The sequence below is a fragment of the Delphinapterus leucas genome, chromosome 2 (genome assembly GCF_059928025.1).
Source record: "Delphinapterus leucas isolate spDelLeu-1000000601 "Yukka" chromosome 2, BTC_Dleu_Yukka2, whole genome shotgun sequence".
Classification (NCBI taxonomy): domain Eukaryota; kingdom Metazoa; phylum Chordata; class Mammalia; order Artiodactyla; family Monodontidae; genus Delphinapterus; species Delphinapterus leucas.
In genome coordinates this window covers 39,108,272-39,135,985 of record NC_143130.1, presented here as the reverse complement: position 1 = coordinate 39,135,985, position 27,714 = coordinate 39,108,272, and the positions used below count along the sequence as shown (strand labels likewise).

Sequence of the window (27,714 nt, the reverse complement as noted above, 5' to 3'; positions counted from 1 at the left end):
TACCAAGGTTGTATAACTGAACAAAGAGCTCTCGAAGTGAGGAGAACCTCAGAGGTGAAGGAGGACCTGAAAATGCTCCTTCAGAAATGCAGCAGGTGGATCAGAAATCTGAAGCCAGCAGGGTGGGGAGGCGGGGGGGGGGGGGCCTGTCCAAGGTCACCGGCTGGGGAGGTGCAATAGCCCCTGGGTCTTAGGCTCTCAGCCCTCCTTTCCGTCCCCTGCTTCGCACCCTTCTGTGGTTCTGTAGGGACTTCTGTGGGCAGGAAACAGTCACCTACACTATGGTTATGCACAGGACACCTTCGTATAAGTGGAAAAAACAGAAGACAAACACTGCTGAGTCTGCACCCGGGAGGAAAGCTGGCATCTGCCGTGTAGTTACGCTGGCTTTCTAGGAATACAAAGTCTCTCTTCTTTACCAAGCCAGGCGTGAAAGGGAGAGGCCTCGGAGAAATGGGTAACACAGTGGATGCCTTCTCATCTGAGCCCAGGTGGACGTGCTCCCCGCCCTTACCTCTAACTTCTCAGAGACGTATTCACACTCTGACATGAGCTGAGGTATGATTTCACTTTGTTTTCGGAGGTCTGTCAACTCCTACAGGAGACAGAAATTGGAAAAAGAATGTGAAAGCAAGTCAGATAAAATGTATTCTTGAAAATCCCCAACTCGTGCATACAATAATGGAAGCAGCTTTCGGAACCTGTGTTGTCTGCGTAAATAATAATGGCGATGATGTTATACTTAACACATGAGGTAATTCTAAAGGCTGAGTATGTTCCATGAATTAATGCATGAAGGCTGAACACCACCATGAAAAGAGAAGTATGATTCCTGTTTCGTAGATGGGGAAACCGAGGCTGAGAGAGGATTGGTAACTTGCCCATGGTCTCCACCCTCTGTATACAGTAAGTCCCCTACATATGAACCTTCAAGCTGCGAACTTTCAAAGATGCAAATGTGCGTTCACATGTCCAGTCATGTAAGTCAGTTCACGTGTCTGGCGTACATCGTCACGTGCGAGCATCCTCTACAAGTGGTGGTGCGTTTGTGTACTTTACTGTCCAGTACTGTATAGAGTACAGTCCTACAGTATCTTTATTTCATGCCCAGGATGTCCGGAAGCAAGCGTAGAAGCAGCAGTGATGTAGCTGGTACTACTACACTTTTCAAAGTACTGTACTGCAAGGTTAAAAATGTTTCCTTTGGTTTTTATGTCTGTTTTTTATGTATTATTTGTGTGAAAAGTATGATAAACTTATTACAGTACAGTAGGATACAGCCGATTGTGTTAGTTGCATACCTAGGCTAACTCTGTTGGACTTACAAACAAACTGGACTTAGGCAAGTGCACTCTTGGAGTGGAACTCGTTCGTGGGTAGGGGGCTTGCTGTACTTAGCTGTCCTGTCCCCCAGAAAATAAATGACTGTGTGACAGGGGGTTCTCGCTGCATTAAGTTGACGGCAGAACACAACTTCTGATAAAAGACCACCTATGAAAGCTTCCGAGTGCTTTAGCAAATGTTCAGCTCCCTCTTGGACCTGAGTGACTGATTATAGAATAAGTACAACAAGGAGGCTGCAGAGGGTAATGGTCAGGCCTTTGCTCTGGACTATCTGTGCCCTGGTGTAGCTTTTGGCTCTGTCTCTGTGCTGAGATCCGGGCAGCTGCCAGGGCTGGTCACATGCCCCACAGCTGCCTGCCGTGTCCTTGGGTGGAGATCACCCGCCAAGGCCCAGGGGACGCCAAGCAGCACCGCTCGGAGCCCCACGACCCACCGTCTCCTTTTCTCGGAGTTCCAACTCCAGCTCCTCAATTCTTCTCTTCAACTGGGTATTCTTCTCCTTCTCTCTGTTTATCTCGCTGCACTGCTCTTCCAGCTCGTCAATCTTTAATGAATATCACATGTTAAAGCAGGGATGCCAGTTTACTGTAGTCATTAAACAAAAGATCACCACAGCTCTTTTAAAGTAAACCATAAATTAACCCACTTATAAATTTTTCCTTGTGGCTACAGACAAACTCCACGGGGCTCTCCCTGGGCTATTTGCTCCTGCGGGCACAGGATGCCCTCATTTAACACCAACAAAGCCACAGAAGTCACAAAACCTGGCTTCAGTATGCTCTGGGCCTCTGGTTTTCTCTCACAGTCACAGGACGGTAGCTTTAGGTTTGCTTTAAGGATCTGTCACAAGTCGGGGCCAGACGTCCCATGAATCTATCTGCTTCTTTGCAGAATGACTGTCACATCATTTTAATCATGCCCTGAATGATTCTGTTACTTTTCAAGGGGTTAAGCAAGCAGGGTAGAGAACCGAGCAACTCTGTGGGACAGTGGCTACCAACTGGGACTCAATGACATTTCAAACGTTTTAAATCAAGATGACCTTTCCCCACTGATGCACGCAGAAGGGACCTGGCCCGTGGGCCTCTTCCTGGAGAGATGACAAGTGCAGGCTGAGGTACATCCCCAGAGTGCATCTTTCTCTCCTTCCCAAGCCTGACACCTCTGACACTGGGCATTTCCCAGGGGCCAAAGCATGGGTGCAGAGTGGACGGCAGGGGTGTAACCAGCAAGTAACACAAGAGCACCATGTTGATGGGGTTCCCCACAAGCAGGCAGCGGCAGTCCTCAGGGTGCAGGGCACTAGGGGGTCAACATGAGGACAATTCTTAGAGGTGACCTGCACCAGCCCTCAGGATCTGAACCTCCAGCCACAGGAGCTGCCGGAGATCCCACCAACGTCCACATCCCGCCCTGGGAATCAAGTTCCCAGTGCTTCCCGCCCAGGGAAGCTGACGCTCCGCACGGGGAGTAGGTTCCACTGCACGCACTTCCTCCACGCCCCCCCCCCACCCCCCACATGGCTCTTTGGTTCTTACACTCAGACGCAAAGTGAGAAACTCAGCTCTGCCCTTGGAAAAAGAAACAAAGGGCGATCAATCCCTCTGCCAAGCAGATCAGCCCAGCCTCAGAAGGGAAGGTGCAGAGTCAGCACTTGGCCTGCGCCCCTCACCATCAGCACTTTATGAAAAAACGACACGAGGCAGTTTCACATGCCACCTGCTCCAAAGTAAGACGTGAAGTAGGGGAGTGGTTCCCAGGGGCTCCACTCAGAACGGGTGGGCGGGTTATAAACGGGGGCAAGGGGAGCGAGTACCAATCTCAATGCGACCCGTACCCTGAAATCCTGCATTTACGGAGCAGACTGTGTTCACCGACTGTGGGATAAAAGTGCTGACCAGCAAAACAGCACAGCAACCCCAGGACCTCACCTGGGAACCCTAAAACAACCGCATCAACTCAGCCCAACTCCAGAGCATGAGAGACTAATGACAGGGAAGGGCGTGGGTGAATTCTGAAAAAAATTGAAAAGCCCCCATGTCAGGGTAGGAGGGTAGAGGGCACACGAGGCCCGTCCGCATCCGCCCACCTCACACGTCAAGGGCCGTGTTCCTTTCCTTGCTGCCTATCTCACATTTTTAGAAAGAGCAGTTTGCAGGGAAGCAGGGTTTCTGAGCAATCACGCCTCACCATCTCCTGAATCTATTTTCTTCACTCACCCTCTGGATCCCTTTTCTCTACCGAAGATCACGGAACCACAGAAAATGCCAGAGGGAGGCCACCCACGAAAGGCCAACCCACAGCTCGCATCAGAGGGTGATCTTTGCGAGAGACAAAGCTGCAATCTCCCATTGATTTCTCTTCTCCTTTGCGATTGCAATTTTAAAACTTGGTTCAGGAAAGGTAATCAGTCAGTTCTGTACGTAGTAGCGTTCCCACTAAGGCAGGCAGGGAGGCGGAGGGGAGGACAAAGGGAGAAGCAGCGGGTCTTCCTCCTGCCCCTGGGACATGGGACCGAAGGCCAAGTGGGAGGCAGTGGGGAGAGGAAGGTCACGGCCACCCCGGCCCTCCCCACCTTGTTCCGGAGCCGTTCATTCTCGTCGTGGCAGAGGGAGAACTGCCTCTTCCACTGCTCCACGCTGGCCGCCGAGTCCTGTAGTGCCGTGGTCAGCCGGGCGTTGCTCTCCCGCAGGGTCTGCAGCTCGATCTCCCATTTCTTCACGTTGGCGGCGCTGCAGGGCGGGGGCCAGGCGGTGACCGGGAGGGTGGGCACCGTCCACCCGGCTGCCCTGTGGAGGGGGCACCCGGCCACCCCCTCAGCCCATGCCTCGGGGCCACACCCTCTCCCACCGGTGGCCTGGCAGCGAGAACCACGTGCTGAGTGGGCCTGACACCTCCCTTTAGTGGGAACACGCTGCCTTGTTGGGTGATTTTCTCAAGGCATCACTTTAGAAGAGAACAGAATTCTCAGAGAAGGAAGAGATGTAACTTAGAATGAACTCAGCCATAAAAAAGAATGAAATCATGCCATTTGCAGCAACATGGATGCAACGAGAGATTATCCTACTAAGTGAAGTAAGTCAGACAGAGACAAATGCCATATGATGTCACTCTTATGTGGAGTCTAAAATATGACACAAATGAACTTATCTATGAAGCAGAAACAGGCTCACAAACATAAGAGAACAGGCTTGTGGCTGCCAAGGGGGAAGGGGCTGAGGGAGAGATGGATTGGGAGTTTGGGGTTAGTAGATGCAACCTATTATATACAGCATGGATAAACAACAAGGTCCTACTGTATAGCACATGGAACTATATTCAACGTCCTGGGATAAACCATAATGGAAAAGAATATAAAAAAGAATTATATATATATATATATATGTGTGTGTATAACTGAGTCACTTTGCTGTACAGCAGAAACTAACGCAACATTGTGAATCAACTCTACTTCAATTAAAAAAAAAAAGAAACTAAGAATGAAGCCACAGACTGTGGTAGAGACCCCTCCCCCGTCTGCTCCCTACTGACCCCTGGCCGCAGGACTGTTCTCTCCTGCCCCATGTCCCTTCGTTCCTGAAATGAGCCTCAGGGATGTAGGTTCTGAAGTGCTGGGGTGGACCCCGGGCCCTCTGACACTCTCATGAAAGCTGCGGACACTTTCAACAAGCTCCTGACACCCCCTCTCTGGAGCCCAACAACCCCAGGTTTAAACAAACAGCCTGGGTCCAGATTTGAGAGCTGAGGACTTGAGGACAGAGGAGACAGGGGCTGGGAGTCCCCTGAGGGCAGAACTGGGGTTCCAACCGCAGGATGTGAGAGGGAGCCCTGGCCGACCCTAGGTCACCTCAGGTCTGAGGGACGCCTCCACGTTATCACCAAACCACATGATAATCCTCTGTGATCAGTGAAGTTTGAAAAAACAAACTGGAATCAGGTTGCCCTCAGTTGCCGGTCCCATTCAACGCTTCTTTTGTTTCCTGTTTTGGAGACCAATGTTCACTGCAGCACTGTTTACAGTAGCCAGGACATGGAAGCGACCTACATGTCCATCAACAGAGGAACGGATAAAGACGTGGTACATACAGACAATGGAATATTAGCCATTAAAAGGAACAAAACTGGATCGCTTGTAGAGACGAGGATGGACCTTGAGACTGTCATACAGAGTGAAATAAGTCAGAACGAGAAAAACAAATATCACATAATATCGCTTATATGTGGAATCTAGAAAAATGGTAGAGATGAACTCATTTGCAAAGCAGAAATAGAGACACAGGCGTAGAGAACAAACATATGGTTATCAAGGGGGTGAGGGTGGTGGGGTGGGATGGACTGGGAGGTTGGGACTGACACATATACACTACTATGTATAAAATAGATAATTAATGAAAACCTGCTGTATCGCACAGGGAACACTACTCAGTGCTGTATGGTGACCTAAATGGGAAGGAAATCCAAAAAAGAAGAGAGATATGTATAGTTGATTCACTGTGCCATACAGCAGAAACTAACACAACATTGTAAAGCAACTACATTCCAATAAAAATTAATTAACAAAAAAAAAAACCACCTCAGACTTAGCCACTTTGAAAAAAAAAAAAAGAAAGTTTTTGGCTTCTAATCAATACTGCCTGGCTGAGGAGAGCTGTGTCTCTAAAGGCTTTTTTTTTTTTTTTTTTTTAAAAAGTAAATACAACTGTATTTTAATAATCTGCATTATCTTTCATCCACCTCAAGGTCCTAGAACTGTGATTGGAAAATATATACTTTTGGTTTCAAACACCACAGACTGAAAACATAGCAAAATATTGTTATGTGATTAATTTCAGAGTTAATGATTGAGCTGATTTCCGGAAATGACTTCACACCCATTCCTGTAATTCACTCGTCCATTCAACTGGGATTTAAAAACATTTATTTTTAGGGGTGGAATGTTTTCATCCAGGCAGCCCACTGTGACTCAACCAAAAATAGTCTTCAAGATCACCTGATGAGTAAAAGAGGCTGGTCACAGTTTTGTCCTTTGAAGTATCTGACAAAACCCAGGGTCCAAAGAAGGTGGCTGAATCTAAGGGTCTTATGTTCTTTCTGGAATTCTTTAATTCCTGTCAGATCACAGGAATTAAGCTCCACGCACTGGTCAGGCTGGCTGGCTGGCTTGCAGAGGTGGGTGCCTCTGGGAAGATTTACCAGCCATGTGACCTTGGGCAAGGACTCACTGTACCACCTGGGACTCAGTTTCCTTACCTGTAAAATGGGGGAATTAATATGATAGAGTTCTTAAACGGGGCAGGTCTGAGGAAAGCAGCTTCTCAGCCACAGAGAGGCTGGGGGAAGCTGGCCGAGTCCCCTGCCAGGTGAGCAGAATGACCCCCAAAGACAGCAGTTCTGAAGGTGCTCATGGGGCCAGCCTTACACCGTGAGACCCAGCCTAGCCTTTGGGAAACAGGCCACATTCTCAAGATATGAAAACACAAGCACAGGGCTTCCCTGGTGGCACAGTGGTTGAGAGTCTGCCTGCAGCTGCAGGGGACACGGGTTCGTGCCCCGGTCTGGGAAGATCCCACATGCCGTGGAGCGGCTGGGCCCGTGAGCCATGGCTGCTGAACCTGCGCGTCCGGAGCCTGTGCTCCCGAAAGGGAGAGGCCACAACAGTGAGAGGCCCGCGTACCGCAAAAAACAAACAAACAAAAAACAAGGAAAACATAAGCACAGCTAGTACAGTCATTAAAAGTTAAAATCTTGTTGATATCGTCATGGGGGTTGTGTTAAATTTGTAGATTTAAGGGAAATTGATACTTTTTAAAATATTGAGGCTTCCTACCACTTCCCAATAGACTTTTTCTATTTGTTGAATTATTCATGTATGGCCCTCAAAATCATTTGAGTTTTCTTCACAAAGATCCTGTACATTTCTTAAGTTTATTCCCATGTATTTTATGGTTCTAGTTCATATTGTAAAGGAAATCTCTTCTTCAAATATATAGTCTATGTGATGTTTGTTTGTATATAGAAAAGCTACTGATTTTTGTGAGATTTTATTTTCAAGATCGTTTCTTAGGTTTTAATATGTTTTTCAGTGTTATCATATATGAATAAATGATAAATTTGGCTTCTCAAAAACCAAAACAGGGACTTCCCTGGTTGTCCAGTGGTTAAGACTCCATACTCCCAATGTAGGGGGCACGGGTTTGACCCCTGGTTGGGGAACTAAGATCCCTCATGCTGCATGGCACGGGCCACCCCCCCAAAAAAAATGAAACGTAAGCACTGGGACAGGGACTTCCCTGGTGATCCAGTGGTTAGGACTCCATGCTTCCATTGCAGGGAACCCGGGTTCCATCCTTGGCTGGGGAATTAAGATCTCACAAGTCTCGCGGCATGGCAAAAAAAAAAAAAAAAAAAAAAAAGCACAGGGACACCTCTCTCTTTCTCACACACACACATAGATGCTGATGTGCACAGAGAACAACCATGAAGGCAGCTGGTCTTCCTTTGGCCAGGAGTCAAGACTGGACGCTCTGAGCAGGACCCAGTCTCCTTTCCCAAATTCCTGAAACCCTGCCCAATGGGAAAGGCTGCAGGGAAGTGCTGACCTGGGAGACAACAGCACCTGGATTTGAACATGCTCACCTCTGTGTCAGAGCGATCTTCAGCTTGTTGTTCTCAGACTTGAGGTGTGTGTTGGCAGGACCCGCAGAAGATGCCTTTTCATCGTCCGTTCCGTTGATGCTGGATGCCTGAGTGGAAGATGGGTTTCACACCCAGGTTCCTGGCCAGACTGAATCACTTGCACACCTTATCGCTTGTCCTCATAGCAGAAGCAAATCAGGCATGATGAGGAACTGTGTGGTTATGAGTGTGGGAGAACCAACGCATCCAACCAGAATGCAGCAAAGGCTGACAAGTCCACAGACTAATAACAAGACTATCCGTGGAGACTCCACTTGGAGTCCAGACAGTCTGTGCATTTTACCCACAAGACAGCATACCGGGCCATTATGCAGAACCTTTTCACTCAAACTTTACAGGTAAACCTAACAAGCCCGGATACCTGATCTCCTTAAATAACACAGGACAGAAGCCACAGATTAAAAGAGGGGGAGAGTTTTAGGGACTTCCCTGGCGGTCCAGTGGTTAAGACGCCGTGCTTCCAATGCAGGGGGCGCAGGTTCAATCCCTTGTTGGGGAACAAAGACCCCACATGCTGCAGGGCATGGCCAAAAGAAAAAAAAAGAAAAAGAAAGGGGGGAGGAGGGTTTTATAATAAGAAACAGTGAACGAGTTAAGAGAAAAAGTATAAGAAGCTGAGATGCCTTAAAAATCCCGGGGCTAAGAGAGATGGACACACTCATTTGAAAAAAAAAAACAAAACAGGAATCAGATATGGGTGTCCGCGACTATTTAGCAATGTTATGAATATTCTGAAATGTTTGCTGTAATAAACCATACTACATGGAGGTGAAACCTCATCTGGTCTTGGATAAGATCTTAGAAAGATTTTATTTCGTCCAAGAAGAATAAAGGCAAAGGAAAGACAAGAAGGGAATGACGTATGTCTAAATTTCTACATCACAAAAAAGTGCCATAAACTATATCAGAATGTAAGCAACAATGTGGGGGAAATATTTTCAATGCATACTAAAAACAAAAATGCTAATACTATTCCTATACTAAAAAACCCCTAGAGTCCTCAACTTTGAGAGTGACGCTCTGAAATATTTATGGATGAAATGATGTCTGGCACTGGCTTTAAAACAAAGACGGAGGGAGAGGGGGGTGTAGATGAAACCATTGGTCATAGAGTTCTAATTGTTAAAGCTGACCTATGGGTCCATGGGGGTTCATTTACCCAGTCCTGCCTAGTTTTGCATATATTCAAAACTAACCATGTTAAAAAATAAAGTTCTTGGAAATGAACACAAAAAAATGGAAAGGATATGCAATTGACATTTACAGAAGAAGAAATACATAGAATTAATAAACAAAAAAATTTAAACTCACTAGTAAAGAAATACAAAATTTAAAAAGCCAAGAAAGTACATTTTTCTTCTGTCAAATCAACAAAGCTTTGTTGGGGAGGGAACGGGAGGGAAAAATGCTCTCATTCACTGCTGGTGGGAGTCACAATTGTACATTTCTGTAGGGATGTTTGCAGTGTGTGTCAAAAGCTCTCAAAACGTCCTACCGGGCTTCCCTGGTGGCATAGTGGTTGACAGTCCGCCTGCCGAAGCAGGGGACACGGGTTCGTGCCCCGGTCCAGGAAGATCCCACATGCCGTGGAGCGGCTAGGCCCGTGAGCCATGGCCACTGAACTTGTGCGTCTGGAGCCTGTGCTCCGCAACGGGAGAGGCCACAACAGTGAGAGGCCCGTGTACCGCAAAAAAAAAAAAACAAAAAAAAAACAACGTCCTACCCCTTGCTGGGAAAACTGGACAGCCACATGTAAAAAATGAAATTAGAACACTCCCTAACACCATACACAAAAATAAACTCCAAATGGATTAAAGACCTAACTGTAAGACCAGACACTATAATACTCTTAGAGGAAAACATAGGAAGAACACTCTGTGACATAAATCACAGCAAGATCTTTTTTGATCCACCTCCTACAGTAATGGAAATAAAAACAAAAATAAACAAATGGGACCTAATGAAACTTAAAAGCTTTTGCAAAGCAAAGGAAACTACAAAACAAGACAAAAAGACAACCCTCAGAATGGGAGAAAATATTTGAAAACGAATCAACGGACAAAGGATTAATCTCCAAAATATATAAACAGCTCAGGCAGCTCAATATTAAAAAAACAAACAACCCAATCAAAACATGGGCAGAAGACCTAAATAGACATTTCTCCAAAGAAGACATACAGATGGCCAAGAAGCACATGAAAAGCTGCTCAACATCACTAATTATTAGAGAAATGCAAATCAAAACTACAATGAGGTATCACCTCACACCAGTTAGAATGGGCATCATCAGAAAATCTACAAACAACAAATGTTGGAGAGGGTGTGGAGGGAAGGGAACCCTCTTGCACTGTTGGTGGGAATGTAAAGTGATACAGCCACTAGGGAGAACAGTATGGAGGTTCCCTAAAAAACTAAAAATAGAACTACCATATGACCCAGCAATCCCACTACTGGGCATATACCTGGAGAAAACCATAATTCAAAAAGACACATGCACCCCAGTGTTTACTGCAGCACTATTTACAGTAGCCAAGTCATGGAAGCAACCTAAATGCCCATCAGCAGATGAATGGATAAAGAAGATGTGGTACATGTATACAGTGGAATATTACTCAGCCATAAAAAGGAACGAAATTGGGTCATTTGTAGAGACGTGGATGGATCTAGAGACTGTCATACATAGTGAAGTAAGTCAGAAAGAGAAAAACAAATATTGTATATTAACGCATATATATGGAACCTAGAACAACGGTACAGATGAACCAGTTTTCAGGGCAGAAATAGAGACACAGATGTGGAGAACAAATGGACACCAATGGGGGAAAGTGGCGGGGGTGGTGGTGGTGGGATGAATTGGGAGATTGGGATTGACATGTATACACTAATATGTATAGAATGGATAACTAATAAGAACCTGCTGTATAAAAAATAAATAAAATAAAATCCAAAAAAAAAAATTGTTGACCAGAAAAAAAAAAAAAGTCCTACCCTTAACCCAATACTTCCACTTCAAGAATTTATCCTGCAGAAACCATCAAATGCACAAAAGGTGTGCAAGAATGCTTAGCATGGTGTTATTTATATTAATGAAAAATTAGAAACAACACCGATGTCCCAAATTATAGGAGGTTAATGGAATAAGTTGTGATACAAACACTGGAATACTAGCTAGCCATTAAAATAGTTTTGAAAAGGGATATTTGAAAACACAAGGAAAGGATCATAACAAATAAGTTTTTTAAAAAAAGATTAAAAAGAATAACACAAAAATATACTGGAAAGCTATATTAGGAAAAAACACACCAAAACATTAACAAAATATCTTTGGTAACTCTTATTGTATAATAATCTTAGCATTCCAAAAAAAAAAACACAGAGAAAGTCCTTAGACTATGGACCATTTCAAGTGCCCAATTTTACAGATCCTCAGCGATTACTCAGTACAATAATTAGTATACTAAATTAATAGTATCATTTAGATGTCATTAAAGATTATTTACAAAGATTCAGGAAAGTTCCTGCCCACTTGAAGTCTAATACACATTCATTTCCATAAATCCGTAGGGGCATCTTTTATAGGATTCAGCTTCAGCTATTGCTGACGGCCAAGTCTAGGGTGTTGATCTTGACTGCTCAGGAATGCCCACGCCTCCTGTTCTCTTTCCACAAGCTGTCCCGACATCCATCCATAGCTGGTCTGGCCTGGCCATTCTCCACCCCACAGCCTCCTCTCCGATCTTCCTGCCCTCAGCTCCTCCCTGACTTCCTCACCACCCGCATGCAACCTTCATGGCAATTCCTGATCAGTAGCCATAAAACATCTCCAGTGTCTTCCCATTATCCAACAATAAATAATTAAGTAAGAATGATCCACTCATGAAGAATTTCAGGTCCTCCACAGTACCTCCAAGTGCATCTCTGTTCCTCCCACTGTGCACCTCACCCCTAGGCAGGGAGACCCCTGGCTGCCTTGCATTTACATCATGCTTATCCCTAATCCCAGACCCCAGCTCCTACGTCTCGTCAGGTCTCCCTTTCCCTGTCTCTCTACACATAACTATGTCACTAGGTCAAGGTTTCCACCTACCACTACACACCCCAATCTAGACATCAGGAAGGCAGGTATTTTTATTTCAGGTTAAAATAGGTCCCTTTTAGTCAATTATCACACTTTTAAGTAGACAGATAACTCAGTTCCTGGCAAAGCCACATTTACGTTGGCTAAACCAGAGCTCTTGGAATACCACCTCCCACTACACACCCCAATCTAGACGTCAGGAAGGCAGGTATTTTTATTTCAGGTTAAAATAGGTCCCTTTTAGTCAATTATCACACTTTTAAGTAGACAGATAACTCAGTTCCTGGCAAAGCCACATTTACGTTGGCTAAACCAGAGCTGTTGGAATACCACCTCCCACCTGACTTTGTTATAATAGGGAGACAGACGAGGACTCTCTGGCATCGATCAAGTTTTCTCTGTCATGGGCACAGGTACCTGCATTTGTCCATGAGCATCCTTCACGCAGACCTCACCTCCCAACACAGAAAGAAAACACTTCACCTTGGCATTGTTTTTTTGTTTTTTTTTTTTGCGGTACACGGGCCTCTCACTGTTGTGGCCTCTCCCGCTGCAGAGCACAGGCTCCGGACGCGCAGGCTCAGAGGCCATGGCTCACGGGCCTAGCCGCTCCGTGGCATGTGGGATCTTCCCGGACCGGGACATGAACCCGCATCTCCCGCATCGGCAGGCGGACTCTCAACCACTGCGCTACCAGGGAAGCCCATTGGCATTGGTTTTTAAACCGTGACCAGAGGACATCCCAGACCAGGGACATGCATTAACTCTAATCTCATCAAACGTTTTCCATCCAAAATATATCACCACATCCTGAAAAATTCAAGAGTCTCTTACATGTCACATTCATCTCACTGTGAGCAGGCTAATAGTTGAAAAAGTTCTCAAAATGCCCTACTGCGAAAATTTCCTATTTCTTGTCAAAAGTGACAAGGAACAGAGTCTCAATCGCTGATTATAGTCATTCATTTTACGGACAAATTACTTACTTGGGAATGATTGCTCGAGGTCTCGATTTTCTCCTGAGATTTGTCTCTGGCTAGTCTGGCAGCTTCTTTCACCTCCTGGAATTTCTCTGCAAACTGAACGTGAAGAAGAATTATTAGGGATTTCCTTAACCTTACACATGGCTGATATTCAGAACCTACCTTTATTATTTTGCATTCCTTTTAAGCCAATAAATCCTGTATAAATCCAGAAGAAGGATTTTATTTGAGATTAAAAAGAAATGAATATAATGAATGCTTTTTCCAAAAAAACCCACTATTGGCCAAGGTCAGATCTGAACGAATTTCTAAGATACTGAAGCTAGATTTGATGGCGAAATATTAAAAACACATACCTCTGGCTAACAGCACCCAATACAAATGCAACAAAAGAAACTTAGCTATAGTGCAAAAGGAATCCACGAAAAACTTCATAATCCCTATTGAAAAATCCAAGAACTCTTACAAGTCAATGTCATGAAAAACAAAAACACCCAAAAAGTTGAGAAGGAACAGTCCTAGATTTTTTTTTTTTTTTTTTTGCGGTACGCGGGCCTCTCACTGTTGTGGCCTCTCCCGTTGTGGAGCACAGGCTCCGGACGCGCAGGCTCAGCGGCCATGGCTCACGGGCCCAGCCACTCCGCGGCACGTGGGATCCTCCCGGACCAGGGCACGAACCCGTGTCCCCTGCATCGGCAGGTGGACTCTCAACCACTGCGCCACCAGGGAAGCCCAGTCCTAGATTTTAAAAGCCTAAGATATAAAACAGCAAAATGCAACGTGTAGCCTAGGACTGAGTCCTCTTTTGAACAGACCAAGTAGAAGACTTCTGGGCAACAAGGAGGGAAATGTGAGCATGGACTGGATAAGATGACACCAAGGAGTTACTTTATTTATTTATCTATTTATCTATTTATCTATTTATTTATTTATTTATGGCTGCTTTGGGTTTTCGTTGCTGCGCACGGGCTTTCTCTAGCTGCGGCGAGCGGGGTCTACTCTTCGTTGCAGTGCACCGGCTTCTCATTGCAATGGCTTCTCTTGCTGTGGAGCACGGGCTCTAGGCGCATGGGCTTCAGTAGTTGTGGCGCATAGGCTCAGTAGTTGTGGCTTGCGGGCCCTAGAGTACGCAGGCTTCAGTAGTTACAGCGCTCAGGCTCGGTAGTTGTGGCTCGTGGGCTCTAGAGCGCAGGCTCAGTAGCTGTGGCGCACGGGCTTCATTGCTCCGTGGCATGTGGGAGCTTCCCGGACCAGGACTCCAACCCGTGTCCCCCACATTGGCAGGTGGATTCTTAACCCCTGCGCCACCAGGGAAGTCCAGGAGTTATTATTAATTTTGTTAGAAGTGCTGATGATGTTTTGGTTGTTGGGGAACGTGATTCTTTAGAGATCAACACTGAAGTATTTAGGCGTGAAATGTCTCGATGTCTGTAATTTACTTTAAAGTACTTCAGCAGCAATAAAAACAGATGAAGCAATGTGGCACAGTGTTCACTGTTAAATCTACGTGATGCGCATATGGGTGCCCATTATACTATGCTCTCTGCTTTCAAAAATGTTTTAATATTTTCTTAAAAGAAAAAAATTCTTAAAATCCCAGGGCAATCATATCAATCACTGCTTTATAGTCACTGACAAGGCAACTGATTTTAATCAGCCAATACGTTGTTTGAACAGAGAACATTCTATGATAGCTAATGCTGACATCACACAGCAAGAGAGAGCCAAATGTTGCTGAGAAACGAAAAACAGCTGGCCAAGTGGCAAGGCCACCAACAATTCTGTGGCTTTTGCTGAGAACTCTATTTCTGAGCACAGGCCGCCCTCTGAGGGCTTCACAAAGCCAACAACAATGGTCTGCTTTGGGAAACCTTGCCGGGTGATAGCCGTTGGTCAACCAAGCACCCAGTAGAGGCAGAGAAGGTCAGTGTGGCAACGCTGGCCTGTGTGGCTCCCACAGGCCTGTAAATAAAGCCACAGCTACAGGGCTTCATTTAACCAACCTAGAGCTGTCAGAGAAAAATCACATTACCTGTTGCTTAAAAGACGTGAGGTCTAGCAAGGATGGACAAAGCACCCGCCTTCCTTTTAGGGGCCCCGTAAGTAAAAACATCATGTCATGAACTCCTTGACGGCAGGGTCCACGCTTTTCCTCTTTGCACCCTCCCCTGACACCTGGCAGAGAGCAGGCACAAATAAGTTTGTTCAGTGAATGAATGAGCTCTGGGTTCCAGATTTGCACACCTACGCCCACTTGAAAAAAAATCATGTCAAAGTACAGGCCAAACCTAGGGACCTAAGAAGGTACTGTGGTAAGTGTCTTGGGAGTATTCTGCCCCATCTTTCTGCTTCCTAAGCTTTACTGATTGGATCAACCTAGGAACTAGATAGAGCATCACTTGGAATATGAACATTATCCCAGAAGAGATTTTGTGCAGGCACTATAAAGGTCTTTCAATCTTATTAAGACATTAAAAGATGCAACTTTTAAAAGGTATGATCTTAAATGTTTTTGTGCCCCACTATCAACTAAAAGTCAAACGTGATTTGAAGAAAACGGTAATGCATGTGGTTCTCAGTAGACACACCTGCTAATGGAGTCTCCCCATGCTGTGCTTAGGAAGGTGGGGCTGGCTGTCTCCCACAAGCATCTCAATTCACCAGGCTCCCAAACCAAAAGCATTGTTCTTTACAGCCTGTCCTTGTGCCTGTCAGGGTCTCTTTCTCTCAGGGTCTTATTCGAAGTTGCTTGTAAACTAGATTGGACATGTCATCAGCCAGGGTCATGCTTATTCAGTCAACAAACATGGTCTGAGCACCATTCACACCTTCAGCAAACAAAAATTTTCACCGTGAGCTGGGCCATGCCCTAGGTTAGGTGCTGCGGTGTGAACACTGTGTATGTATCAGATAGAGGGCGAGACTTGGGTAGCAGGAGATAGTGGCAAAGAAGTCAGCAAATAAAGCCCTGCCGGGCTTTGATAGAACAAGTTGCCTCTGGATGGAGCTTGGGGGCCTCCATTCTGTCTGTCTCCTCCTACCTGACCCTGAACATCTGGGATGACCCTCAGCTCAACTCTTGGAGACTCAGCCCAGAGCACAAACCTTCAGTTCCAATGGGCCCTTCTCTCTTTGTCCCCTGGCACCCATCATGGTGGCCCCTCCAGGTGTCCCACAGTTTTGTCTTGGGTGGGCCTACTTAGTACCCTCTTCCCCTAGACCCTCAGCATAGGCACATCTACAAGGTAAGGAGTTTAATGGCTTCTTAACAGACATTCTCTTGTTTGCTCCTCTCCATCTGTAGGACAGGAATTCTTTTTTTTTCTTAATATTTTATTTATTTATTTATTTGGTTGTGCCGGGTCTTAGTTGTGGCAAGTGGGCTCCTTAGTTGCGGCAGGCAGGCTCCTTAGTTGTGGCATGCTCACTCTTAGTTGTGGCACGCATGTGGGATCTAGTTCCCTGACCAGGGATCGAACACTGCATTGGGAGTGCGGAGTCTTAACCACTGTGCCACCAGGGAAGTCCCTAGGATGGGAATTCTTATGTATAGTTTCCTGAAAAGAAAATGGAGTCTTAGAGAGGTTAAAATTTGCCCATGGTCACATGGCTAGTAAATAATAAACCTGAACTTGAACCCAGATCTGATTTCCACACAATCATCCACATATCCAGTTACTTTCGTGTGTTTATAAGAATGCCAAGAGTCTTGTCCACAGCAGTTGCTAAACACTTATTGATTGGATTTTCCATTTGCAAAGAGATGCCCTTACCTTAAAATAGAATTATACTCACTTCCTCTTTAAAAGAAAATTCTAAAAGCTTTAACTCCAAAACAGGCCATGGGAACCTTTAAGGCAAAGACAAGGCCTGAGGATTAGAATAGCAGATACAGAATAAGGGGCCCAGGCGACAAGTTCTGATTTTACAGCTCTCCTCAGCTTCACTATTTAGCTGTTCTTTTTCTCAGTTACAAAAGAGGGGCAAGGAACAACTGTCACACATACATCAAAACACACATCCTTGTAGGACCTCAAGGTGACAGTGCTACTACACAGGCAGACCTCACTTCATCACATTTCACAGATACCGTGTTTTTTACAAATTGAAGGCTGGTGGCAACCCTGCATCAAGCAAGTCTATCGGTACCATTTTTCCAACAGTATTTGCTCACTTCATGTCTCCGTGTCACTAATTCTCACAATGTTTCAAACTTTCATGGTGATCTGCCATCAGTGATCTTTGCTGTTACTAAAATTCAGTGACGCCTCAGATAATGGTTAGCAATTATTAGCCACAACGTATTTTTTAAATTAAGGTATATACATTGTTATTTTCGACATAATGCTAGTGCACACTTAACGGACTACAGTATAGTGTAAACATAACTTTTACATGCACTGCGAAGCCAAAAAATTTGTGTGACTTGCTTTATTGCAAGATTTGCTTTATTGCGGTGGTCTGGAACCAAATTCACAATATCTCCAAGGCACGCCTGTGAACGGTAACAGCCTAGAACATCTCAAAAAAGGGGAAAAAAGGACATGTATTCTCGACTCCTAGGGATGAGATAAGACACTCGGTTAGAATGTACAGTCTTACTATGTACTCACAGCTACCCTGAGGTCCTCTTACTACTGTCAGTATACAAATGGGGCACAGATGGGTTTCGAAACTGGCCAAGTTCACACTGGGACTGAACACAGGCCATCTGAAGCCAGTGCTGGACACTCCGGGGCCCTATGATTTACCTGCTTAACTGCTACCTTAGCTAAGATGCCCAACTCTGACACTTATCAGCCTTTCAAATGCAGGCAAATGAACTGCTCTGTACCTTGGTTTCTTTATATATGAAATGTGGTACTAATACACGGATCACTGGAGGATGAGAGATGGGGCTTTGCTGGGTGTATGATAGGGGTTCAAGAGAGAGAAGCACAGCTTCTCTGGCCTTGACCGGACTTAATACCACGAACTTTAGTAAAAGAATGCCACAAAAGGGTGAATTCATTCAGTCAAAAGTATTAACTAGTTATCTCTATGTGCTAGGGACTGCGCTGGGTACACTGAAATACCCAAGAAAGACTTGGTTCCTGTCCTCAAAGGAATTCTGAGTCTGTAGGGGATTTCGTTTTATATTCAAATGGGTGAGAATCAAAAGAATTTTTTATCAGAAAATAAGCTTAAAATGTAATGAAGTAGGATAAGCTCTATCAGATACATTTTAGGTAAATAAATAATCATTTAAAAAGAGGTGGCATTATGGGAATAGGCCCTACCATTTATATAAAAAATAGCTATGACAAAGGAGGAATCATAAATTAATGGAGAAAATTATTCAAAAATATGATTGAGATAATTTTGGTAAACTGAGGGGAAATGAATTTAAATCCTTAGGCGAACCAGTAGCATGACAAATCAATGATGGGTTAAAGGGGTAAGTTTTTTTTTTTAAATCTGGATGCAAGCAGAGTTGAACATTCATCAGACTTCTGCTTGAGGGGTGAGAGGGTAATTTTCTAAACTTGTAAGAAACAAAAGAAAATCACAAAAGTGACAGACTTGACTGCCTAACAATTCAAAGCTTTCGAATATAAAAAGAAAAAAAAAAAAAACTAAATCAGAAGGGAAACAACAGCGTGGGGGAAATATCTATAGCTAGGCCAGTACAACAGAAAAAGGGCCATTATCTTTAGTACAGAAAGAGTTTGTACAAATTGAAAAGGAAAATATGAAAACCCCGAGAGATAAATGGCAAAATTCAGGAATAAAAAATACAACAAGTAGGGCTTCTCTGGTGGCGCAGTGGTTGAGAGTCCGCCTGCCGATGCAGGGGACACGGGCTCGTGCCCCAGTCCGGGAAGATCCCACATGCCGTGGAGCGGCTAGGCCCGTGAGCCATGGCCGCTGAGCCTGTGCGTCCGTAGCCTGTGCTCCACAGCGGGAGGGGCCACAACAGTGAGAGGCCCGCGTACCGCAAAAAAAAAAAAAATACAACAAGTAAACAGTTTATAGAGAAGATCGTTCAGCCTTGCTGGAAATGCAAAGCAAAATACTGAGGCACCATTCTTTGCCTGCTGAATTAGCAAACGCTAAAAACAATTATAATATCCTGTGCTGGCAAAGGTATTCCTGGCAGCATTGTGACTGGTACAGCCCCACTGAGAAGCAATTTGGAAATATGTATCGTAAGTGAGAAAAAAACGTTCCTACCCACTGACCTAGTGAGATCACTTTTGGGAAACTATTCTTCAAAAATAACTGGGAATATGAAAAAAAAAAAAAAAGACCTTCAATATAAAGATGTTAATCCTAGCATTAACTACAATCATGAAAAACTGGAAGCAATCCAGGGCGCCCTGGGAGAAGGATGGGAGGTTTCCACTCACAGCCTCCAACTGTTGGAATGAAAGCAGTCCTCACTGAGCGAGGTGCCAAGATGACCGTCCTTTGGTGAAAAAGCCCCTCTCTCCAAGTCTTAAGCTTTCTCATATTTCCCCCCTTATTATAAAAAAAGCACACATGCTTGTACATTTAGTTAAGTATAATTTAGGAAAAAATATCTTTTTAAAACCTAGAGTCCCATCACCCAGAGATAAGCACTAACCATATAAATTTTTGACTTTTTCCTATCTGTACACATGCAGCCGCTCCACATGTTCGTTAAGAAACAGAATACTGTACATCTGCTTTTCTAGCTACTTTTGACGTTAACGATACGACAATACTTCCACGCACTTACATGATCGCCTATTACATTACCTGAACCGCTGCACAATATCACCCTGAAGGATATACTGGAGTTTATTTAATTAATTTCCTATGGCTGGACACTTAGGCTGGTGTTTTTGTCTTTCTGTTTTTGCTATTATAAATGATGCTGCAAGGAAAATTCTTGTAGCTAATTCCCTGGACGCAGTTACAATCATTTCCTTAGAATAGATTCCTGTAAATAAAACTCATGGATCAAAGGACATTCAAACCACAAATGTTTCTTAATATATGCCAAATTCTCATGTCTTTACTTATTAGGATCATTTTCTATAGTTTTTAAACGTGTGGTAATAATTTTGTGATCAAAATCATCATCATCGTATATTATGATAGAAAATGAAAGACTTCTATTGTTTTATGTCATTTGTGGCTTTTTCGGCCTGGGTCTTTGAAGACCCTAGGGCAGATGCTACCTATTTGCTTATTCAAAATCCATTTCTTCTTTTCCCTTAGCTTAACAGAATCTCAATTTGTCTAGAGCAGGACATTTCCCAGGTGGTAGAGAATGAGAACTGATCTAAGCTGACCATGGTAAGACATTTGTCTGCCTCTATTTTTTTTTTTTCCTGAAGGTGGGTGTGGGAGGGTGGCCTTAGGGACCCAAGACTGATAACAGTATCCCCAAAAGAAATCTGCCAAGGGAGTTTACAGGGAGGGTTGTGGTACCACCCTCCTGCCACGAATGCAGATGTGATGGATCGAGCTTAAGAAGCCATTTTATCATCATGAGGAAAAGGATAGTCAAAGAAACAAAACACACAGAGCCCTACACCCGATATCACGGAGCCACTGTACTAATGCTGGCAACTGCCTGCCTTAGGACTTCTCTTTTGTATGAAAAGCATAAGCCCTCTGTTACTTGCAGCCAAAAAACGTTCTAACTAAAACATATCAAAAGAATGTTCAATATCCCCCACGGAAAGAAAAATTAGCCTTTTAAATCGCAAAGGTAGGAGATAGAGCAAGGCTCTCACAACTACACTGAGTTAATGAAGTGAGCATAAGGACACAAATTTGAATTTGAAATGACGTAACTGAAAAGGGTCAAAAGCAAATGCCACGTATGGGTCAGGGTTTAGATGGACCAATCACAGAGCACTAGCAAGTCCACCCTGGATCACTCCGCTTCACGGCAGAATGTGTTTCCTTCTGCCTGCAATGAGTGAGATGGACACAAACGTCTCAAGGTCATATGCCAGAAACCATCTAAACTTTAACAACTGGTTCATTCTTACACTTGGTTCTCCTTCCTTTGATCTCTTCAGAAGCCCTTCCTTTTGTCAGAACACCTAAGTCCCTTTTCAACATTCTTCAGTAGGCTGAGGCGTTATGCCCTCTTCAGCGGGTGGACAGAGTCCCAGCTTACCTCCGGGGAAATGTAGCTCCTGTCATTTTGGAAAGCCTATATAAAGAGCAGAAAGTGTCCCTGTAATACTTTCTGGATTTTGGTGTGAAGTGGTCCTTATAAAGGGAGCAGTAAAGACAAAGGTATCTATTTTACTCCTGGGGGGTAAAAAGGGAAGTGTGTATAAAGTGTTCTTAAATGAAAACATCCACACTGGTGTCCCTTTTTCTAGCCTAGTTATAGTGTTTGATTACCAACTCCCCTTTCAGGTCTGTGGGTGGCTGCTCTGTGAAGTCGAGAATATTCAGCCACAGCTGTCCTCTCTGCAACACACCTCGGGAACCCGTTAGGCCCGAGTTCCTCTGTGCTAATTGCCACTTGTCGAGAGTGCCAGCCTCACATCATGGTAATTTATCAGTGTGTGGTTAATAGTTCCCTTCAAAGGGAAGGGGACAAGTTGACTTGAAACATTCTGAACAAAGGAGACATCTGAGGGCTTCTTTGGTACGGCTTTGTGACAATGGCAGGTCACAGTCACAAAGTGGGACTCCAATGCCGCTGGAGGAGACCGGGTAACTCGGGAAGACAGGGCACTCCCCTTTAATGATAGGACACCTTCTTCTGTCTGGGAAAAATTAGAAGTGGCCACACCTGGAAGCAGGCACAGCCCAAGGTCTCTTCAGTTCTCGGGGGCACAAAGAATGGGACTTTAACAACTTGTTCTCATTTTTGTTCTGAGTTCTCCCTCCTTTCAACTCTTTTCGTTGATACGTTACCCCTTATCCTTCCTAGCTACTCTGAGTCCTCCAAAGATTGAAGAAATTGTTCCAGGCAACTGAGAGTAACCCTCAAACCATCCTAGGCTTCCGTGAAGAACTCCAGCCCTGGGTGGGATCAGGGGCCGTGGAGCCAAGGTGGGCCCAGCCAGGACCCCATCGCTGACAGAAGCCCCCCATCTGACCCTGCCCAGCAGTCTGAGGCTTCCAGGCCTGTCAGTCTGGATAGGAGACACTTGGCAGGGGAGGCATTGCTCCCACCACCCCTCTTCTCCCCACCAGGCACTTCTTCAGAGGGAAAAGGCATGCAATCCCCAAGAACCACTTCAGACAGAGGTTCTGGTTAATTATTCTTTCAACAAATCACCATCATACTTGCTTCCACCTTATAGAAATTCACTCTGATCCTCACAGCACCTATTCCTCTTCCTCATTTCAGACAATGGCATCACATCATCCATCCATCCCCAACCCAGTCTTTGCCTCCCACATCGACTCACCGAGTGCCACCAGTTTAGCTCCTCAGTATTTCTTAAATCTCTCCAACTCTTACACAAGCTCTCATCATCTCTCATCTGGACTAACACAAGGGAATCTGTCTTGATGCCAGAAAAAAATCCACCTAAAATGAAAATCTGATCATTTTTTTTCTTGGCTTAAAATCTTTCACAGGCCATAGGATAAAGTCCAGAAACTCTGGCATGACACAGAAGGCCTTCCAACAGCTGGCCTCTATCAGCCTTCCCCACCCCCAACACCTGGGCACCCTGTTAACAGTGAACCGTTTGCAGTTTCCCTCACACAGTGTCAGGATTTTGCCTGTGCTCCTCCCGTTGTCTGGAGGATGATGGAAAAGGGAAATCCTCCCTGTGGCACGACGTGGAACATCTCATTGTCCGGTGTGCACAGGAGAGGTGACCTGGAGTTGGAGTCTACACTGAACCCTGGGGAAATGGTTAAGGGCCTAGCTGCATGGGAGGGAATGGGAAGAAATCAAGCTGGAGGGGTAGTGACAAAGAGATCTGGGAAATGGCTACAACAATGGGCCCAAATCGAACCAGAGCCTGGAGATATTCACGTTCCCCATGAATGCTTGCAATGGACTGAAAGTCTGTGTCTCCTTCAAATTCATATGTGGCAATCCTAACCCTCAGTGGGATGGGCTAGGAGGTGGAGCCTTTGGGAGGTAACTGGGTCATAAGGATGGAGCCCTCATGGCTGGGAATAATGCCCTTATAAAAGAGACTGCAGGGCTTCCCTGGTGGCACAGAGGTTGAGAGTCCGCCTGCCGATGCAGAGGACACGGGTTCGTGCCCCGGTCCGGGAAGATCCCACATGCCGCGGAGCGGCTGGGCCCGTGAGCCATGGCCGCTGAGCCTGCGCGTCTGGAGCCTGTGCTCCGCAACGGGAGAGGCCACAACAGTGAGAGGCCCGCGTACTGCAAAAAAAAAAAAAAAAAACAGAGACCGCAGAGAGCATTCTTGCCCTCTTTTCAACATGTGAAAATACAATGAAAAGCTGACAGTCTGCAACTTGGAAGAGCGCCTTCACCTGACTTGACCGTGCTAGCTCCCTGATCTCAGACTCCAGCCTCCAGCACTATGAGAGGCTGTCCACAGCAAAGGAATCCATAAACAAGACAAAAAGACAACCCTGAGAATGGGAGAAAATATTTGCAAACGAAGCAACTGACAAAGGATTAATCTCCAAAATATACAAACAGCTCATGCAGCTCAATATCAAAAAAAAAAAAATGGGCAGAAGATGTAAATAGACATTTCTCCACAAAGAAGACATACTGATGGCCAAGAGGCACATGAAAAGATGCTCAACATCACTAATTATCAGAGAAATGAAAATCAATACTACAGTGACGTATCACCTCACACCGGTCACAATGGCCATCATCAAAAAATCGACAAACAATAAATGCTGGAGAGGGTATGGAGAAAAGGGAACCCTCCTGCACTGTTGGTGGGAATGTAAATTGATACAGCCACTATGGAGAACAGTATGGAGGTTCCTTAAAAAACTAAAAATAGAACTACCATATGACCCAGCAATCCACTACTGGGCATATACCCTGAGAAAACCATAATTCAAAAAGACACATGCACCCTAATGTTCATTGCAGCACTATTTACAATAGCCAGGACATGGAAGCGACCTAAATGTCCATCAATAGAGGAATGGATAAAGAAGATGTGGTGCAGGTGCATATATACAATGCAACATTACTCAGCCATGAAAAGGAATGAAATTGGGTCATTTGTAGAGACGTGGATGGACCTAGAGACTGTCATACAGAGTGAAGTAAGAAAGAGAAAGACAAATATCATATATTAACGCATATATGTGGAATCTGGAAAAATGGTATAGATGATATTATACCATTTTTATGCAAAGCAGAAACCGAGGCACAGACGTAGAGAACAAATGTAAGGATACCGAGGTGGAAAGCGGGGGTGGGAGGAACTGAGAGACTGGGATTGACATATATACACTATTGATACTATGTATAAAATAGATAACTAGTGAGGACCTACTGTATAGCACAGGGAACTCTACTCAGTGCTCTGTGGTGACCTAAATGGGAAGGAAATCCAAAAAAGAGGGGATATATGTATATGTATAGCTGATTCACTTTGCTGTACAGTAGAAACTAACACAACATTGTAAGGCAACTATACTCCAATAAAAATTAATTATAAAAAAAAAAAAGAACTGTGAGAGGCTGTTGTTTAAATACCCAGTCTATGGTATTTTGTTATAATAGCCTGAACAGACCAAGACAATGCTCTTCTGAAGCCTCCACCCTCCAGCAAAAAGAAACCTTAGAACTAGGGGCAGGAAGGCTGCTCTATGGGTACCCAGTCCTTCTCTTCCCCAGGCAGCCTGGCCCTTGCTCAAAAGGCTTACGGACACACTGGCCTTGGTGCCGGGGAGAGAATGTGGCGTGGCCTTGACAATACCTACTCCTGTCATGGCCACCCTGACCTCTGGCCCCGTTGAGTATCAACTGCCAACAGCAGTGACCCACCCTGAGGCCCCGATTCTGCATCACACTTCTAAGCGGCCAGCCAGCTCCCTGGTGGAAAGCTGATTACGCTGGGCCCTTCCTCCAGAGCACACAGTAATTTACCCTCACCAGGACAGACGTATACTACGAACTGTCATGCCTCCCGCCCCCCGACCCACAAACTTACTTAATGCCTTCTGTACCACACAGCACCACCTCCAACTGTAAGGCCAACTGGCCCGAGGCAGGGGAACACAATCAGATTCACAGGTTGCATCAGACCGAAATTCTCCGGACCACGCAGTTCCAGAAACTGCCCTGGAGACACTCCGGACCACCCAGTTCCAGTAACTGACCTGGGGACTTTGAACCCAGCCCAGCCTCCCCGCCTTTCGAGGGGCGGGACTAACGGTCCCCCAGGATACCCGAAAAGACCACCAAATAAGGAATACTCTGTGCCCTTCCAGATTCACCACACCCCTTTCCCTTCTTCCCCTATAAAATCTTGCCCAACCGTCGCCCGGGTTCTCTGGCCCCTTTCTCTCGGACCAGTGAACCTCGCCCGGGAGCGCTCCCTCATAAAGCTCACTTGAAGCTTTCCTCTGTTTCGTGGTGCCGTTTGTTAAGATCCGACCTTACACCAACCAACCAACCAACTTCTCTGCAAATGAAATGAAGCAAGGTCTACTCGCCACAGGATTCTGGATCCTCCCACAAACCTTATCAGCAGAAGCAGCAGGCCTTCCAGAACTCCGCTGTGCTGCCCGCCAGAACACCCCATCTTGCAGAGTTGTGGGGCGTGATGCTTCTCCTCAGAGCCGCAGTCCAGGGACTGAGGGATCAGGGATGGAGATGACATCTCCCATGTTTATACCCCGCGAGCTACCCTTAAGATTTCTGCTTCCTGCCCCATGTCGCTGAGCCCTGGCGATCGGGAGATTTTAGTACCCAGGAAAGGATGCTTCTAGGAGTGGGTGGCATAAGAGGATGTGCGGCGTGCCACCAGGCCATTTTGGGTTTCTTGGGCTTCTAGCGAACAGCATACCCCACAACAGACTGTGGGGTACCCTTCCTTAGGGGGCTTGTTTGTGGCTGGGTCTGTGGGCTGGAGGCCTCCTTAGAAATGTGCATGTGTGTGTATGTGGTGTACAAACACACATGCACACACACTGGACAAATGAAAGGTGCATTTAGCAAGTTCCTGCCAGGGTGGCTGCCTGATTCATCTTAAACCCCCTGTGAAAATAGTCCTTAGTGTACACAGGGAACCCAAGCAACCAAGTCTGTACTAAGCCGCTCTGTCAATTCCCCAGGCGTCTGGAATTCTGTAAGGCCCTCTGGGGACGGGACCACAGCTCTGCATCCTTGGTGCCCAGCACGGTGTCGGCACAGCAGGAGCTCAATAAACACCTGCCCAGCAGTCAGTGGGACGGTCAAGGCAATGGCCTAGAACTCCTTTAGCCAAGATTCCCAAAGCCAGCCTGGCTCCAGCCCTTCCTGGATTTTCAACTCTCTCTTGGATTCCTTGAGACACTCTGATAGTCTTCCAGGAAGTTCTTGTGTCACATAAACTAGGCAGTCTTGCTTTTTGTTTTTGTTTTGTTTTTCTGGCTGCGTCGGGACACGAGGGATCTTAGTTCCCCGACCAGGGATTGAACTCGGGTCCCCTGCAGTGGAAGCACGGAATCCTAACCACTGGACCGCCAGGCAAGTCCCTAGTCAGTCTTGCTTTTAACCAGTACATTTTCAATACCTACACAGGACTCTCCCCCATCCTAAAAGGAAGCCTATTCTCCTAAAACAAGCTTCTGGCCCCTTCAATCGGCCAGGTGAGGCCTCTCAGAGGTGGTCAGTTTGTTTCCTCGGTCCTTGGGCTTCTCCAAGTCTGTGGTCAGTCATGCTCTGCTCCTTAACACCTTTTTAACTATCCACAGAGCGTGTCCCAGACCTCTTGGAAAGCAAAGCAAAGCTATAAACGCTCTCCCTAGAAAAAAAGCAACACACACACAAAACACTGTGTGACATTTTAAGGGTTGTGGGGACTCCAAGTTAAGAACTTATGATCCTATGACATATAAGAATATATATCTTGTCTTCCTCCACGGTTCCTGGCTCACAGCTCCTGAGCGCTAAGAGCAATGCGAGCATCTTTTGTCACAATATTTGGTCTCTTGTCCTCAGTTCTGAGTTCAGAGCCATAAAGGTGAAATGGGTATCTTATTATTCATAACAAGCCCCTTTCTGTCAAAACTGGGTTTATGTCAATGAGGTGACTTTTGCAAAGGACCTAAGGATGGGGGGCTGGTTTCCAGGGGAACCAATCATGAATAGAGGGGTGAAACTTTCAGTCCCTCTGGGGAGGGGAGAGGGCTGGAGGCTGAATCAATTACCAGTGGTCAGTGATGGAATCAATCATGCCTAATTAATAAAGCCTCCATAAAACCCTAAAAGGATGGGTTTGGAGAGCTTCCGGGTGGGTGAACATGTAGAGATTTGGGGAGAGTGGCAGACTTCAGCAGGGGCGTGGAAGCTCCGTCCTTTCCCCATACCTTGCCCTATGTCTCTTCCATCCAGCTGTTCCTGAGTTATACCCCTTTATAATAAACTGGTAACCTAGTAAGTAAAATGTTTCTCTTTCTATAAGCAGCTCTAGCAAATTAATTGAACCTTAGGAGGGGGTCACTGGAACCTCTGATCTA

At 45.5% G+C, this 27,714-nt stretch overlaps 1 protein-coding gene across 6 annotated transcripts in view; it reads right to left on the bottom strand.

Annotated features, from left to right (window-relative positions):
* Positions 1-27,714, bottom strand: part of HOMER2 (homer scaffold protein 2) — a 117,558-nt gene that overhangs the window by 30,342 nt on the left and 59,502 nt on the right. For 4 of the 6 annotated variants that reach the window (XM_089906723.1, XM_089906720.1, XM_089906721.1 and 1 more), the window contains exons 4-8: positions 13,105-13,197; positions 7,981-8,087; positions 3,920-4,133; positions 1,778-1,888; positions 515-595 (exon numbers count right to left, since the gene is read on the bottom strand). In XM_089906723.1, coding sequence (XP_089762849.1) covers positions 515-595; positions 1,778-1,888; positions 3,920-4,133; positions 7,981-8,087; positions 13,105-13,197 — 606 coding nt within the window. The remainder of the gene's footprint in view (positions 1-514; positions 596-1,777; positions 1,889-3,919; positions 4,134-7,980; positions 8,088-13,104; positions 13,198-27,714) is intronic. The other 2 variants (XM_022554499.2, XM_089906724.1) reach the window with 2 other exon arrangements.